Here is an 18,232-nt window from a genome sequence, read left to right as displayed (position 1 = left end):
AGAAACAGGAAACAGAGCAGAGCACAAGAGAATGTTTTGAAATGACGGAACTGATCTATACCTTGATTGTGGTGGTGGTTACATGCCTATGTTCATATGTCTAAACTCAAGACAGCAAAGAGAGTGAATTTTACTGCATGTAAATTAAAAAAAAAACCCTACGGCACGCCTATAGGATGCCAGCTCTTTTGTTGAGCAGTACAGAGATAAGAACGAGTAAGTCAACTTCATCACCTTCCATGTGCCATTTAAAACCTCAACGAGGTAAAGAGGAGAGCACACATAATAAAGATGACTATATTTTATGGTTTTAATAATTATGAGATAAGGTTAGCTGTGAAAAAAAGAGAATGATGAAAGTGTAAGTAGCCACTTACAGAGTAATACTGTCCTAGATAAAGAGATAAAAAGACTGCACAGAATTGGCCAAGAGCCTAGTTAAGGAGAAATGAGTTTCTCTGCAGCAAGGTCTGCAAAGATCTGTTTCCTCCAGGAGCAACTGGAGTTGTACAGAAGCAGCCTAGTCTGGAGTCAATGTTAGAAACTATTCAGATTAATGTCCTTATTCCCATTTCATGATGCTGTCCTAGAGTTATTTGTCCTACAGAGCTGCTTATTGAAATATAGCATATGAGAAGACCATTTAAGGGCTTGATCAAGAAAACTAACCTTTTGGTCAAAAGGGAAGAACTCACTGTCTTGCTCAGACCCTGGCTGTCTCGGCCGAGTTCTAGGCAGTCTAGAAACAGAGGATGGTGAGCTGATTTCTTTGCTGGTGCTTTTTTCCAAATTACTGAAACTAACTTTATTTCCATTTTTGGAGGAAAGTGGTGTATATTCTCCAGGAGTTTTGACAAGCCGCACATTTACTGATTTCCCTTTTATTTCTATGCCATTCATTTCTTTCACAGCCATCTTTGCATCACTGTTTTTTTTAAAAGCAAGAGATGCATATCTAAAACATAAGAGCAGAAAACCAAAAGGTTCTTGTTAATGACTTTAAATGGCCTTAAACATCATTGTGTAACTATTGGCTAGCATGTATCTTTCACAAGAATAACTGCTCTTAAAAACAAAAAAGTCACTACACTTACCTTGGGATCAGAAAGAATACTTAAGAACACTAAAAAAAAAAAAAGGAAACTCAAAGATGGGAAATAAAAGACAGCATTTCTTCTGAATTATCTATTAATTTTATATAAAAATTTAATGTAAAACATTTGCAAAGCTAATACATGACAGTTATTACACAGATTAGTGTTCTCAGGACAATTAGTTATCCATATTAAAAAATTAAAATTAATCCCTATATACATAAATGTAGCTGAAAGATACACTGAATACATTGAAGGCTTAAATGTAAAAGGAAAAATTTCAAAACATTTAGCAGAAAATAGAAGACAATGTCCTATGGTCTTGTATTGAAAAAATACGTAGTCCAAAAATGAGTTGGAAAATATAACCAGAATTTAAACTTTTTAAGTGACAAGGCTGGGCAAGAGCCCTCCTTCTGAAAGTGCCAGCTCTAGACAGTGTAAATGAAGAATATATCAACTCTAAAGGGCAGATGTCTTAAAAAGATGGGACCATGATAAATCTTTGTAACCTCCTTATATTTTTGTATTTAATTATATTTCCTAAATTTTCACATAGAATGTATAATACTTCAAGGAATAAAAATACATAGTTTCTCTTTTTCAAAGGATTCAGTAAGACACTAAAAGAATCTTTCCCATCAAGTATAACAGTAATAATACTCCTAGGAACACAACACTACTTTTAATATACTGAAATATATTAACATATTAATGGGTCAAAAAAAGCATATGATCTTAAGTCTATACTTTTAATAAATTTCAACTACAAATGGGATCCTTTTAAAATGTATTTTAATTTTTCATATCTGAAATAAAAAGCTATACTTGTGATAAAACAGTAAAGGCATTTCCATTAAGCTATCACCATTCTTATTTGATACTTTTGAATGCTCTGATGATATCACAAAAAAGGAAGTAGCAACATATGTATTAGAAATGATTATCTGTAGATAACATAGCCATCTACCTAAAAAATAAAGTATCAACTGAAAATTAATTAAAATAAAAAATAATAAAATTGAATATAATTTTCTGAGTGCCCATTGCATGCCAGGCTTCATTTCTAAAGGCTTACTTATTTACCTCATGACAGTTTCACAGCAATGCTATGTAGGTATCATCATCCTCACTTTACCGATGAAGAGTTTGAGATACAGAAAGGTTAAGTAACTTGACCAAACTTATTCATCAAGTTGCTGATGGAGCTGGGAAGTGAATCCAAGCCATCTAACTGTAGAGCTTGTTCTCTTAACTAATGTACTCTACTGCCCCCCATGAAATGGTATGAAACAAGGTAACTGCAGAAAACTCAGAAATTCTCCTATATCTCATTAGTAACATATTAAAAAGTATAATGAAAGAAAGACTTGATTAAGAACAGCACCAAATAATGACTGCAGCTATCTGTCAATGTGTATTCCTCTTCTGGGCTATGAAAGTGTTAGCATTAATTGCTTGGTTGTGTCCGACTCTTTGCAAGCCCAGGGACTGTAGCCCACCAGGCTCCTCTGTCCATGGAATTCTCCAGGCAAGAATACCAGAGTGGGTTGACATTTCCTACTCTAGGCTGCAAAATTCCTGGCTTAATCACCAAAGTTGTTGACATTTAGTACAGAGCAGGCCCCTAATTAGACCTACACATAGCAGACACCCAGCAAAGGTACATTTGTTGAATCTGGGAAACATACCTGTAATTAGGAGAAGAATCATAAATTGAAATGTCAGAAATTTCGTATTTCTGGAAGTAAGACCTTAAATCAGCCTAAAAGAAGATAAATAAAAGTTTGTGAAAGGCAGAACAATCAAAATATGAACACTGATAGATCTGAAAGTGAAGCTCAAAAAATAAACCCTGGCATACCTCAGACACTGAAGGGCAGAGGCCACCAACATGCATCAAGTAACCTTTATCTTTTCGTAAGGGTTCCACATTCTTTATTTCTGCTTGTAGATAAACATGATATACAGCAGAACATAGTCATTATTGTATCAATATTTTAAAGAGAGAATGTAAAAATTGTTAAAGATTCCATTTTTTATTATCACAAAGATTATTATAAAGCTATTAGCAAATATCAGTACTAGGCTAAAGAGTAAGAGCCTGAAGCATAGTTTCAAAATTCCTGGGATTTAATCATACCATGTTAAAAATAAAGAGGATGGATTGGTTGGTATTTAGTCCCTTATGGCTCAAAAATGGATCAGTAACATCTAATTAATTACATCAACCACTAAAAAAGTATCCTCCATTTATCTCTGGTTCAGAGTGCTATCTAGGATGTTGGATGCACCCAGGATGCTCTGTGTGCATGCTGGTGAGGACTCTCTTTACATACACTCCTTTGCTAGGAAAACATACCAAGGAAACCTTTAAATCAGACAAAAATATCAACAGCAGGTATACAGCTTGTGGTAATGGTAACTGCATATAAGAAAAAAACTGTGGACACACGACTCAGTATTATTTTAAAAACCATAAATATCAGAATTATAGATTTTTTTCTCATTTGATGAAAAAATTCAAAATTATTAAGATGACATTTTCATTATCTCAATTTTGAAGCAAACCTGGTCTGAAATCAAAAAGAATTTAGTGAACTGAGATTCTTTCAAGTTACCACCAAAATCTAAACCTGGCGCATGGAGGGTGAACAATAAATATCTGTGGAGTAAGTTCTTAGAGTGCTTCTATTTACGTTTTATACCTTTTTATGAAATAGAGTATTTGTAAGTTTTATTTTTTTCATTAAATAATACTAGTAGCATAATGCTTCTGGAGTGCTCTCCATGTTCATGAAATGTGCTAAATCTGTGTGTGCGCCGTCTCTTGCAATGCTCACAGCCACCTGTTAAGCTGCAACCACTGCCCCGTCCACTTTCCAGATAAGGACACTGAGGTCTGGAGTTTACGCCACCAGTTCAATAAGTGGTGGTGCTGAAATTTAGGCAGAGTCCTTCATCTCTAGGCAATTAATACTTAACCTTCTTCATTAAGTTACTTTATTTAACTTGTTATAATCTCTTTGGTTTATAATGTACAGAGAGAAAATATATAATGTATAATGTTTATAATGTATATAAAGAATGAATTACTTGTCTTTATAATTTTACATTGGGGTGTGGAGGGAGCAAGGAGCTACAATATTAGTAGAAAAGGCAGTAAATAAGAAATCAGGAGACATACATTGTACCCATCACCTCATCTTCACAAGTTTAGCATATCTACTAAATACCCCACGGGTTGAATGCCATACCTGGCACTGGGCGTAGGCAGTGAAAAAAAACCTCACTAAGTTGATATTTTGAGTGTGGGAAGGCAGTTAAAATATCGAGTAAGCAAACTACACAGCATTTGATAAGTGATACAGAGAAAAATAATGCAAAGAAAGAAAAAAGTAGTTACAATAAAACTAGACAATATGATGCCATTTATTTTAAACTATATATGTATATTAAACATAAGTATAAAGAAACACACTGAAGAATGATAATGAATATTAGTAGTTTTTGCAGGTTAGAGACACTTCAGATAATTTTAACTTTTATATTTTGCTTAAAAATCTTAAACATTATTTATAAAGCAGGGAAAAAATAAAAGTATCCTATTATGTTGAATAAAACAAAAATCCATAGAAATATATAAAAGTAATAGGAAAAAATAGCATATCATTAGAAATGACAGAGGGGCAGTAATCTCAGATATTAGAGGAAGTTCCAACCTTTATAAGCAATTAAATGCCATCTAAAGATGAAAACATTCTTGAAGCAGACTAAGTTATTAACTGTGGGAAAGCAAATGGGAATAAAATGTTAAAACAGTACAGCTGCCCCACCACCTGCCCCCCAGCCCATCCAAATAATACAGAAGGTAAGCACTATTTTATGAATGAGCTAGTTTAGGGTTTCTTAGTAAACTTTTAAGAACCAACCGAGTGTAAACTTCGGGTCCCCTTTGTCTTGTTCTATCTGATTTTCTTGCATTCCTGAGAAGTCTGCTCCAGTCAGGTTCTCTTTAGCATCAAACCAGTCTTCACTTACTTCTCGGTAATTTTTGCAGTCTGAGAAATTGAACAGAATTAGCAATGAGTTATGTACGTTTAACATTGAGATGTTATCTGTGTGATCTGCCTCTGGTTTTAATTAATACAGATTCCTAACTTATTAAAAGTCTTATATCTTGATTAAAAAAATCATTTATTTATGTTTGGCTGTACTGGGCCCCTGTTGCTGCACGCAGGCTTTTCCAGCTGCAGTGGGCAGGGCTCCTCTTTGCTGCGGTAAGCGAGCTCCTCATTGTGGTGGCTTCTCCTGCCGTGGTGCACGGGCCCTAGAGCTTGGGTCTCGGTAGTTGAGGCACACAGGTTCAGCAGCTCTGCCGCATGTGGGATCCTCCCAGACCAGGGAGCAAACCTCTGTCCCCTGCAGTGGCAGGCGGATTTTTAACCACCGGACAACCAGAAAATTTCCGTATTTTTCTGACTTTTAATTATCCTTTACTGAAGAAGAAACATCTTTATAGATAGAATAATTGTAAACATCTGTAAAAAAGGGTTAAGCAGTGCTACAGGTCTTTATTTCATTAAAAACTGAATTAATGATCTTCCTGGAATGATCATAATCTTTTCATAGAGAAAACTAAAAAGAAAAAAAAAAAGAAAAACCACACAGTTTACAGAGATATAAACTGGACAGAAGAAGGAATTTTTTTAAATTGGAAAACATGAACCAGAAGAAAAAAATCTGTATTATTATTTGGCATTATCAGATATATTAAGTAACCTTAAAGGTATCAAGTAGATGTAATAAGAATATACTTAACATTCATAATCAGAATTGTGTCATTCAGTTAATTAAAAAGTTTAACTTAATAGATGGGCAGAAGGGATATTTTAAATTTTATTATTTACTTTCTGGCAATAACACAAGAAAAATATTTTTATACTAACCTTTATCATCAAGTTTTAGTTGACTCAAGTCTACATCTATATCACCATTTTTTAAACCACCCTCTTTGGGTGATTTATCTTGTTTAGGATGACCATTGTCAAGTAACAGAGATGTCTAAGGATTAATAACAAGAACAAAAATAATAAATAAGAACTAACAGTTATTATGTACTCTTACTATGTGACATGTATGCTTTACTGGCATTATTTATCCCTCACAATAGCAAAGGCTATGAGACAAAATCATTGCCAACCCAGTTTACAGATGAGCAAACCGAACCTAGGTAATCTGTTTATTTAGTTTTATGTCTGTCACACATGAGAATTATGATTTGAAACTAGCTATACAGTGACTGTATGCGAGGTGGTAGTGGTTTAGTCACTAAGTTGTGCTCAACGCTTGCGACCCCATGAACCCTGCCAGGCTCCTCTGTCCATGGGATTTTCCAGGCAAGAGTACAGGAATGAGTTGCCATTTTCTTCTCCGGGGGATCTTCCTGACCCAGGGATCGAACCCAGGCCTCCTGCATTGCAAGCAGATACTTTACTGACTGAGCCACCAGGGAAGCCCCTGTATGTGAACACCATCAGTATTTAGCAAAGTGTGACATTCACACACTAGAAGTACCTGAGAAGATTTTTGGAGGTATGCATGTAAGTATTTTTCACATTAACATTTAAGTTATATGTTTAATGTATGCTTATTTATACCTATTATTTATGGGGAGTCTAATATTTCTTTCCCACACATAAGTTACTTTTCACATACACTTTTTTAAAAAGGAGAATCGTTTAAAAAAATACAAAGCAAACAACATTATAGGTAATACAAGACTAAGAAAAATTATGAAGAGGTACATAAGGAGCTGAAATTTAGCAACACTGCATACTTTCATGTGTAACTTAATGAGATAGGTATTAAAAAGTAATCCTAACTTAAAGAAGATAGTTTCAGAATCAAAATTAAGATTATAAATATGTTATATCTGCATCTTGTACTTTTAAAGATTGTTCTGCCCAAATAAGCAGGTTACACCATTGCTACCTTTATAACGATGAAAAACAAAACCCCTCCAGAACATCATATATCATTAAATGGACAAGTTGTTTAAGCAAACTATGTAAGTTATAAAAATCTGATTTTAGACCTGTTAATTCTTTGTGGATAATTGAGACTTTTTTTAAAAAACAGAATGATGGAATAACTAATTTGCTAATTTATTTTTAATCATTTATCTTAACAGAAAGGAATATAAACCAATCAAGTATTTATTTCACTTCTGGCTTTGGGATGCATCTTACTGTTTATAACTACCCAAATAATAATATAACTACAGGGTTAAGACCAAAGTCAGAAAGCAGAAACAAACTTCAGTTTTCTTACTCTGTTGATAGTGAATATAACTCATGTTTCTCTATCACTTCAGTTTTCAAAGTACTCTTACACAGACTGTCATCTGACAAACATCAATTAAGAAAACCTATGAAAGACATTTAAAAACTATTTTCATCATTTTAGCAAAGAAGCAATGAAACTTTGCTCCATCTAAAATGAACTGGATATTATACTACCTCATGAGATAAAGGCATAGCATATTAGTTTTCACTACACTGGATTAACATGATGGGGACCATAAACTATGATCTGCCAGAGACAGTCAAGTTTTATATCAATTGTCATGGTGAATTATTAAATCACTACCTTTCATCCTCAAAGTCTCCTGATTTGATGACAAACTGTGTGGTCATCTTACTCAACATATGCTACTGACATCCATTTGGTCAGGACACTATGCTCCTTCTAATCAGCCACAGTCCTCAAATGGCAGTATGATTCTTTACTATCTGAGCCACCAGCGAAGCCCCAAAGCCAGCTGAGTGAAAAGAAGGATGGGAGAGCTCCTAAAAATGAGTTTACTTTGTGCAAGCCATAAAATTAAACTTATATTTGATGAACTACTTAAAAAAAATCTCACTTGAGAGAGTGTCTTCTTTAGGCTGGAAGAACCAACAACACGTGTACTTTGATTATCTAGTTCAGAATCTGCTCCTGAAAAGCTGAACAGATTAACATTTCATTAGAGCATTTATCAATGTTCTGAGTACAGAATAAAACAGAAAACAAAGTTAACTGCATTAACCAATGTTTAAAATTTAATACATTTCAAACTAGATGAATACATAACTTACATATGTGACTCTTCTTTCATCAGCTGCAAAGAGAGAGAAGGGAAGAAAAAGCTTTTCAAGTGTTTCCTGTCCAAACGAAGTAAAAATTTTATTTGTAAAACATAAGTACATACCCTGGAAGCAAAAGTAGAGAAGGCAGATAATAATCTTGATTCTATTGACAAGGGAGGCAGTTCTTCCAGTGGTATACCCTTGTTTATCTTCTCTTTCAAATTCATGTATCTAACTTTCAAGTCTCCTAAAACCGACAGCAGTGCTGATCCTAATTCCTTCCTAGTAGAATTACTTGATACATTCCTGTTCAAAAGTTAAGTTCACAAAACTATTTAGGCCCAAGCCACCCATTTAAAACTAATATCAAATTACACATCTATATACATTTACTTCTAACTCTAATAGATCTCTAAAAATTTTTTTTAAATGTTTCATAACAAAATGAATCACAGAAGATATGCTTTTCTGGGGGCAGTAAAAGCAAACCTCAGTATACAAATAAGCCAGAAAGAATGTGGTAGAATGTCATAAAAAACACTCCAACTGACTTCATCCATATGTGGACTTTATAAACACTGAATCTATCTTTTTACTGGATTCATTATCCCAACATGCACTGTTGCCTGTCCATGAAATTAAAATATACTACATTCTAATTACCCTTAGGCTAGTTAAAAACCCAGTTAAAATCTACCCTCTTTTTGCCCTTCAAAAATGAAAACTAAAGAAATTTTCTAGAATAAATTTATGATGATAGGTTTCTAGGAAGATACAGATTTAAAATTAACAATCACCTATAACTATAAATGAAGTATAATCTTTAAAAATTGTGAATCACTGTGATATATCCCTGAAACATATATTATAAATCAACTATACTTCAATTTAAAGAACAGGTAATACAAAGCCCTAACAGTCACCTGTTTAGTCCTTCCCCACCTTCCGTCACAAGTCTGTAAACGTCGCTGCAGTGGCGATGGCACAGCTGATAGTGAACATCTAAAAGGTGCGACTCGGCCTGCATGGCTCTCTGCATTATCTGCTGACAGCACTTCGATGGCAAGTTCTTCTCTACCTCTTCAGGAAGCTGAGATTCCCTTTGAAATAAAAAATTGGGATTAGGTAAGATTCCAAATATTTTTCTGTGTTAATGACAAAGAAAGCCTCCAGAAACAGATTTTAAATTTCTAACATTTCTCTGTTAAGTTTACATCAATTTCCACTAAAGAAATTGATTTAAAACAAGGATGTCAAGAGTCAAAGCTACATATATTCTTTTTAGAAGTTAAGAGAGTAAATAATTCTCAAATTCATACTTCTTTTTTTAACCAAGGAAAAAATTCTAAAATAAAGTACTAACTTATATATCCAGAATCAACAGATTTTCAACTTAAATCAAGCACTGGTTTTTAAAAGTTATAAATATTCTGGAGGAAATGGTTTTTACACATTACCATTTAAACAGAAGATATAATTTACATTTTAAAAATAATAATGCTTGTGTTAAGTAAATATTTAGCTGTTATCATATCAAACAGCTCCAAAATCACTACTTCTTTTGAATGTGAATAGCTCTTCCCTTCCTACTAGCTGCCACTTCTAACTGTTCTCAAATACTTCTGTCCCTTGAAACCAACTATTTAATTTTATAGGCCTGGACACCAGATTCAACTCATAAGGAGAATAAGGATAAATGAAGGAAAAAGTAAATGGCCTCAGAGCATGAAAACTATTTGACTTCTGAGACCTCCTGTTTTCTCTCCTCTTCCCCACCACCTAGTTCTCCATGATGCAAAGTAAATTATACACTGAACTAAAATCAAGACTAAAATACTCAAGTACAAGTATTTATTTATCCAATATATGGTTTTTTATCCATATGTGCTATCTTGTTTTGTCTACAGGGGATCCAAGGAAAGAAAACAAAGTAATTAAATCAGTGTGAGTCTGAGTTAGATAAACAAAGATGACATTAGCTTTCTGAAGGAATTATTCTGACTTAAATTTCAGTAAGTGAAAAGCTTTAATGTACTATATTATTCTAATATTTATGCATTTCAAGACAAATGGCTGAAGTGGATGATCTCTTCAGATCCTTCTCAGCTATTATTCTATATGGTTAAGTACCCTTTGGGCTTTCCAGGCGGCACAGCGGTAAAGAATCTGCCTGCCAATGAAAGAGTCACAGGTTCGATCCCTGGGTCGGGAAGATCCCTGGAGTAGGAAATGGCAACCTGCTCCAGTATTCTTGCCTGGAAAATTCCATGGTCAGAGGATTTTGGCGGGCTACACTCCATGGGGTCAGAGAGTCAAATACAACTGAGCGACTGAGCATGAAAGTACCCTATACAACAAGCAAATTACTACTTTATTTCCTTCTGTGTATCTTGGGCCACCTGATGTGAAGAACTGACTCATTGGAAAGGACCCTGATGCTGGGAAAGATTGAAGGCAGGAGAAGGGGACGACAGAGGATGAGATGGTTGGATGGCATCATCAACTCGATGGATATGAGTTTGAGCAAGCTCTAGGAGTTGGTGATGGACAGGGAAGCCTGGCATGCTGCAGTTCATGGGGTTGCAAAGAGTTGGACACGACTGAGTGAATGACCTAAACTGATGTATCTGCAAGCATATATTCATTGGAAGGACTGATCCTGAAGCTCCAATACTTTGGCCACCTGATGCAAAGAGGTGACTCGTTGGACAAGACCCTGATGCCGACAAAGAATGAGGGCAAGAGATGGAGGCGACAGAGGATGAGATGGTTGGATGGCATCACTGACGCAATGGACATGAGTTTGAGCAAACTCTGGGAGATAAGTGAAGGAAGAAAGCCTGGTGTGCTGCAGTTCATGGGGTTGCAAAGAGTCAGACACAATTCAGTGACTCAACAACAACAATCTGGAAGTATATACATCTGACTTACCTTTCAGAATGTTTCTTTAAGTCTGTGAACTCAAATGTTTTTAACTCCAGGGAATCCTGAAAACATTATTTAAAATCAAATTAGACATATATGACAAACAATACACACTGTATCTCTTAAGATGTAAAATCCAACTTCTAACTGATTTTGTGGTGATAACTGCCCCCAAAGAACAGAGTTGGTAACAATCTTAGTCACTTTTTCCCTTCATCCAGCATTTTCTCACCAAAGCCTCAGAAATCCCTGATATAAATCAATAAACCAAAATGTTGCATTAGCATACAGTAGCTTTATAAAGTCTATATATACATTTTTTATTATTAATCATATTGGTTTTACCTTATTTAGGACATTTCCATTAGGTTTTAAATTGTCAACAGAGAGAGATTTCCCTGCGGGCCCTTTTGTCATAGCCATCTGTGGATCTTCAGTATCCTGAATGTATGACCAATCTGTGTTACAAGCCACACTTCTTTGTTTCTCACTTTGCCATTCACTAGGCCATTTTTTATTCATCATTGTTATCTCTGTGTTGCTTGATGTGGATACTGCAAACGATCTTGCACTTGTTGCCCTGCTTGCTGTGAAACAAGCCCTGAAGTCAGTGCTGACATCCACCGTCTGATCAACTGTGACTGTACAACCTGCTGCATCTGTCTGTGATTTGGGACACGGTCCTTCCATATTGTGAAAGTGTGCTTTACTGATGGTATTGCCATTAGCAGCTTCTAGGGAGCCACTTTCTTCTACTGCCTGACTACCTCTGATTGCAGACCTTGGTAGAGTAATAGAAACATCTAAGGCTGGGTTAGGGGTGCTTTGTAGGCTTTCATAATGTGAATACCCACAGGCAGAAATTACTGAATCATCAAAAACAGAGGAAGTCTGACAATCTTTACAAGGCTGGAGTAATGTCTCTAAATCTTTGTCCTGAGGCAATGTGCCTGGATTATCAAGGTGCTGTAACATTTTGTCCTCAACAATTACATTTCCAATAGAATCTTTACTTTCAGTTAATTGAGGGTTCACTTTGTGAGTATAAATTTTAGTTTTTAATGCTTTTTGAGGGTTTAGGAAACCCTTAGATTGAGATTCCTTGTGTTCAAGATGACTACTCCTGAGTACAATTTCATCCAATACTGTGTGAAGCATTAAACTAGTCCCTTGTTCCTTACACTTTTCATATTTAGGTTCATGAAATGCTCTTAACATAACAGAATTCTGAAATTTGGAGACACTAGGTGAATCTTCTTGTCCATAAACATCAACTGAATCTAAAGAGATGCTGGAATTACTTTCCAATTTAACATGACTGTCTTCTAGATTGCTAGCACATTTAACTTCACAGCCTGAATTTCTTAATCCCAAAACTTCCAGATTAGGTACGTCTAATGTTTTTGCCTGGTCAAATGATAAATGGTTATTTATACACTCTTGTTCTTCTGCACTGTGATATTCCTGCTGTGAGTCTTCATCTATATCAGGCTTTTGCACATCTTCAGCAGTTTTTTTATAATCATCACATGAAATCTTGTAGATTCTTTCCAAGTCAGTAGTCTTATCACCTTGATGTTCCAAAATATCAAAAAACACCTCTTCTCTTTTCTGCATTTCAGAATCTAACTCTGAATTTAAATGAATAAGACTTTCACTCTTTAGCTTTGACTCTGAATAATGTATAGTGTAGGTTTCATTCAGGAAAGCATAGTCAATACTATCTTCAAATTCACTTGACTGAGAGTGAGCACTCTCTATGTTAGTATCTGGACTCATGGTAAAAGATGGCTCCAATAAATCTATTTTGTCAATATTGCTGATTTCTTTATCATTAGCTCTTTTTTCTAATGCCAAGGAATCGTAGTAATTATTAAGAAAAGTCAATTTGGCTTCTTTACAACCATTAGGAGATAACAAATTTTCTTTCTTATGATGAGAAGGCTCATCTGATTAAAAAAAAAAAAGATAAAATGTTAGCAACATCACAGAATTTAAACATAAGACCTTAGATATAGTCTGGCCCAAGCTCTTCCCAATGGAGGAATACTTTCTATATTATTCATGACAAATATCCCTAAGTAACTGCTACTATGGACTGAATTATGTTTCCCTCAATTTCATATGTGTTCAAGCCCTAACTCCCCATGTAGAGATGGGACATTGGGAGGTAACTAAGCTAGATGAGGTCATGACCCTCAAAATGGGATAAGTGCACATATGAGAGAAGAGACAGTAGACAGTTTGCTTTCTTTTTCTCTCCACCATGTGAGGACATTGCAAGAAGGTGGTCGTCCACTGATACAAGGCAGGAGAGAGCCCTTATCAGATCTGACTATGCTGACACTCTGATTTGGTCTTCCAGCTTCCAGAAGTGTGAAAAAATAAGTACCTGTTGTTAAAGGCACCTCAATGGTATTGTGCTATAAGAGCCCAGCTGACTAAGTAGAATGACTAAGGTTACTATTTGCTGAAAAATCCACTATTTCCCTTCTGACTTGAAAAAGAATTTTTATCATTAAGTCCTCTTAACAGTTAAAACTACATGTATTCATAAACACTTAAAGCTTAATCATCTTGCTTTTTATGCCCTTGTTATTTTCTCTTCTACCTCTATGACAGAAAAAGAAATTTTAGATCGATATAAAGAAAAAATCTTTCCTTGGGTCCACTTTCCACTTACTACCCTGAAGGTAACTGTACCTGTCAGTAGTTCCTGAAAGCCTGGCTGGACATAAATCCTCTCTTCTAGCTCACTTCTATTTCTTAAATTTTCCATCTACCTGAGAGATCCTGTTTAGGCTGCTCACATTTGCCAGAAATCACCTGAGTGATCCGTCAAGTTAAAAACATGCTGAATCTCACCTTACTGGTAGGAAGGCTTAACATATAGCAACACTGAGGAAGGAACTATTAATATCAAGTCTAATTACATTTAATTACTTCTCTCCATCCAGAATAAAGCCAACCAAAGGTAACGCCTCTTACCTTTCTGAATGTTTCTTCCATTATTGTTGTAGCCTTTATTAGAAGCTGTCTCAACCACTGCAGTGGCTTGCATCACTCAAGGATGTATATTCTAGAAGAGGTATAAATATTGAACTATGATACTCAGCACATATTTTAAAAACTATTAGAAAAACAAGAATTTGACAGAGTAGTAATCATAATCAAAGATTCTAATATCAGAGGGCTAATAAAACAGTAAGACATTTGAATAACTTTTTTAAAGATATGAACAGAGAGCTACAATAAAAGATTATATCATTTAAATATCACGCGTGCATGCATGATCAGTCGCTCAGTCATTTCTAACTCTGTGACCCCCATGGACTGTAGCCCACCAGGCTCCTCTGTCCATTGGACTTCCCAAGCAAGAATACTGGAGTGGGTTGCCATTTCCTCCCCTAGGAGATCTTCCCGACCCAGGGATCAAATGCATGTCTCCTGCAGCTCCTGCATTGGCAGGTGGATTCTCTACCACGAAGCCAACTTGCAAGCCCATTATTTAAACAGATAAGACATATTCTTTTAGGATTTCCAAGGAACATTTGGAAAATGTATTAGGCTACCAAAAGCAGAAAAGTTCTAGGTCAAGTGAACAAAACTCTAACCTGAATCATACAAATAGTCATGACTTCTCAATCAATTCCCAGACTTGTGTCAGAGTAGAGACCTAGAACTCCTTAAATGAAGGGGAGGCTGGGTGTTCTTGAGGAAGAACCCCAAATACGCTACTAAAAATACTCTTCCCTAAATGGTCTCTATAGATTCTTCTGGGGTAACAGTACACTGAGGAAACGGTTATTAAACTTTGGGGTTACAGACTTTCTGCAGATTTGATAAAAGTTTGAGAAAATGCACATACATACATATATAATTAAAGGATTTATGGACTTGTATACTACATTTAAAAGCAGAAAGTTTATAATTCCTGGCTTAAGGGATTTTAATTAAGTCAGTAAAGACTCTACTCTAAGAATGCCAGGTAAATATTTAAAATAAAGAGTAGATGTACCGAAAGCCAGTTTATCAAAATAATTAACATTAAAAAGAAAAGTGATTTCTTTTTCTACTTTGCATTCTCAGGAATTGTTCACATTCTTAAAAAGTATTGAGAATCCCAAGGAGTATTTGTTTATGTGGGTAATATTTATTAACACTTATCATATTATAGAGTAAAACAAAAACTTTCAAAACTTCAAATACTTAAAATTTATCCATAAACAACCCACTACTTAATATAGTGTGTGCTCAGTTGCTTCAGTGGTATCTGACTCTGTGAGACCCTATGGACTGTGGCCCACCTGGCTCCTCTGTCCATGGGATTCTCCAGGCACGAATACTGGTGTGGGTTGCCATTTCCTCCTCCAGGGAATCTTCCCTACCCAGGAGCCTCTTATGTCTCCTGCATTGGCAGGCAGGGTCTTTACCACTAGCACCACCTGGAAAGCCCTCTACTTAATATAAGTAATATTTTAAATTAAAAAACAAAAGTATATGTTAAAAAATTATCAAGAAGAACATACTTATTTTGAAAATCTCCTTACTGTCTTTACAAGCTGGATTCTCATTCACATCTGATTCTGCACTCAGATCTACGTTCAATGTTTTGTTTCATTCTTAAATGTTAACATACACCCAAGTTCAAGAACTTTGAAAAAAGGAAAAATTCTAGTATAACAAAAATACTTGTAAATCATACATCTAATATGGGTCTATCATCCAGAATATATAAAGAACTCTTACAGGTCTAACTAAAAGACACATGACCCAATTTTTAGAATGATTAGAGGGTGTGAATAAACATTTCTCCAGATTTACAAGTGGTTAATAAACCTATGAAAACATGCTCAATCTATCACCATGCATTGAAGTAAAAGTGTTAGTAACTCAGTCGTGTCTGACTCCTTGCAACCCCATGGACTGTAGCCTACCAGGCTCCTCTCTTCATGGGATTCTCCAGGCAAGAATACTGGGGTGGGTTGCCATTTCCTTCTCCAGGGGATCTTCCTAACCCAGGGATCAAACCTGTGTTTCCTGCATTGCAGGCAGATTCTTTACAAGCTGAGCCACCACCATGCATTAGGGAAAGGCAAATCAAAACCACAATGAGATAACACTTTACACGTACTAGGATGGCTGTTAAAAAAAAAAGAGAGAGAGAGAGTTAAGTATTGGCAAGGAATGGGGCTTCTCAGATGGCTCAGTGGTAAAGAATCCACCTGCCAATCTAAGGCAGGTTTGATCCCTGGGTCAGGAAGATCCCCTGGAGAAGGAAATAGCAACCCACTCCAGTATTCTTGCCTGGAGAATCCCACGGACAGAGGAGCCTGGCGGGCTACAGTCCATGGGATACAAGAGTGGACAGAACTGAGTAACTGAGCCTGTGCACACACACAGACACAGGCAAGGAAACGGAGAACCTGAAACCCTCTTACATTGCTGGTGAGAATGTAAAATGGTACAGCCATTTTGGAAAACAATCTGGCAGTTCTTAAAAAAAAAAAAAAAAGAATAACTATGTGATCCAGCAATTCCACTCCTAGGTATATACTCCTTTTTATTCTGCTCTCCCAGCTCTCATTTACCAAACCATTCCCTCCTTCCTGTGTTTTCAATCCCAGAACCAAACCAGAAATTGCTCTCCTTTGATACTTCCCTTATCCATACCAGGTCCTGTCAGGGACCTACCAGAGCCTGACACCTTTTAGTCCAGGGACTGCTGACTCTTAAGGTGGATCTGGGCAACAACCTCTACCCGGCCAGAATAATCTTTCCTAAATGCAGATCTGATGAGTTCACCCTCCTACTTAAAGCCAAGCAACAGACTGGCATCATTCCTTGGAGAGTGATGGAAATCTTAGTACCGTCTATGCCCCTCCCACGGGCCTGGGCCCTGCATTCCCCTTGGCACTTGTGGGATACACACACACACTTGCTCACAAAGGCTGCGCCAAGTGCGTTCTTCTCCTGCCGCGCCCCGGCCCCAACCACCTACAATTCTTGCTCAACCTTCCGATCTCACTCCCAGTAACCGTTTCTTAGGGAAAATTTCCTGGCCCTTGACACAGCATCAGGAACTTTTGTCATCTTGGGCATCCCCACGCTTTTGCCGTCCATCCCCCGTATCTCGGACACTAGTTAACGTCCAGCGTCCACCTCTGGCTCTGGACAGTGTCTCGCTTGCCGCCGTACCCTGCCTGCCCGCTCTAGAGACTCCGCTCGTGTTTGTCACAACGTTAAACACACGAGTGAATTTTCACCTTTTCCCGGAGAAATCAGCGTCCGGCCACGCCACTCGGCTCTAAAAGAGCTCTGGGAGCGCAAGACCCCGTCTCGGGGCCTGCGAAGCGAGGCTGGGGGGCTCACTTGGAACCCAATGCAAAGGTACCAAATTGGGTGATTCTAGAACTCCAAGGCCATCCGACGGACTCGCAAACCCCGCGGACCACGGCGGCACCCCCGGACGCCAGCCGCTTCCCCTCAGGGCCCGCCGGAGGGGCCCTCGACTGCCTCCTCACACGGCGCAACCCTGGGCGGGGACGCACCCCAAGCGGGGACCCGCCTCAACTAGGCTTCGCTACCCCGTCTGCTCAAGCCCCGGCCTCCGCTCTGGCCAGCCGCAGCAGCCCGCCGCGTCCACTCCCGTCGCACCTCAGAACCGCGCTGTTGCCGCCGCCACTCGTGAAGCCTCCAGTCGCGAGCGCCGACTCTTCAGAGCAAGTGGCGCTCCGCGTGCAGCCGCGGGGCCCGTCGGGTAACGGCCGGCGGCTCCAGCCCGCCGCCTGGTGGGGCGCTCCCATTGGTCAGCGTGCACAGGGGCGGCGCCGTGATTGGCCGGGCTTCGGGCAGGAAGGCGGGAACGGGGTCGCCCGCTGTGATAGTGCGCTGGCTGGCGGCGGGAGAAGAGGTGCGCGGCCCACGGGATTAGCTCGCAGCGACGCCCAGCGGACCCTAACTGCTCTGTAGCCCGCGACCTTGACTCTCGTGTGGACGGCGCGACTGTGCAAAGGCGCCACACCCTCGCGCAGAGGCCCCACTGCCGCCTGGTTTGGGCTCGGTACTGTCCGAGGCGCGCGC

At 37.8% G+C, this 18,232-nt stretch overlaps 1 protein-coding gene across 9 annotated transcripts in view; it reads right to left on the bottom strand.

The window, feature by feature from the left end:
• Positions 1–17,946, bottom strand: part of RBM44 (RNA binding motif protein 44) — a 29,094-nt gene extending 11,148 nt beyond the window's left edge. The window contains exons 1-14 of one of the 9 annotated variants that reach the window (XM_055586579.1): positions 17,807–17,870; positions 15,457–15,606; positions 14,138–14,228; positions 11,495–13,098; positions 11,156–11,211; positions 9,148–9,324; positions 8,347–8,530; positions 8,234–8,256; positions 8,020–8,101; positions 6,044–6,158; positions 5,027–5,155; positions 2,959–3,038; positions 2,786–2,859; positions 670–955 (exon numbers count right to left, since the gene is read on the bottom strand). In XM_055586579.1, coding sequence (XP_055442554.1) covers positions 670–955; positions 2,786–2,859; positions 2,959–3,038; positions 5,027–5,155; positions 6,044–6,158; positions 8,020–8,101; positions 8,234–8,256; positions 8,347–8,530; positions 9,148–9,324; positions 11,156–11,211; positions 11,495–13,098; positions 14,138–14,210 — 2,883 coding nt within the window. In that variant the 5' untranslated portion in view covers positions 14,211–14,228; positions 15,457–15,606; positions 17,807–17,870. Of the gene's footprint in view, positions 1–669; positions 956–1,094; positions 1,124–2,785; positions 2,860–2,958; positions 3,039–3,928; positions 4,880–5,026; positions 5,156–6,043; positions 6,159–8,019; positions 8,102–8,233; positions 8,300–8,346; positions 8,531–9,147; positions 9,325–11,155; positions 11,212–11,494; positions 13,099–14,137; positions 14,229–15,456; positions 15,607–17,806 lie in introns of those variants that run through there. The other 8 variants (XM_055586584.1, XM_055586581.1, XM_055586578.1 and 5 more) reach the window with 8 other exon arrangements.
• Between the last annotated feature and the right edge of the window lie 286 nt (positions 17,947–18,232).

The sequence above is a fragment of the Bubalus kerabau genome, chromosome 6 (assembly GCF_029407905.1).
Source record: "Bubalus kerabau isolate K-KA32 ecotype Philippines breed swamp buffalo chromosome 6, PCC_UOA_SB_1v2, whole genome shotgun sequence".
In the NCBI taxonomy this organism is placed as follows: Eukaryota; Metazoa; Chordata; class Mammalia; order Artiodactyla; family Bovidae; genus Bubalus; species Bubalus kerabau.
Note: the sequence above shows the minus strand (reverse complement) of the source record. Positions and strands in the feature narration are given on the sequence as shown.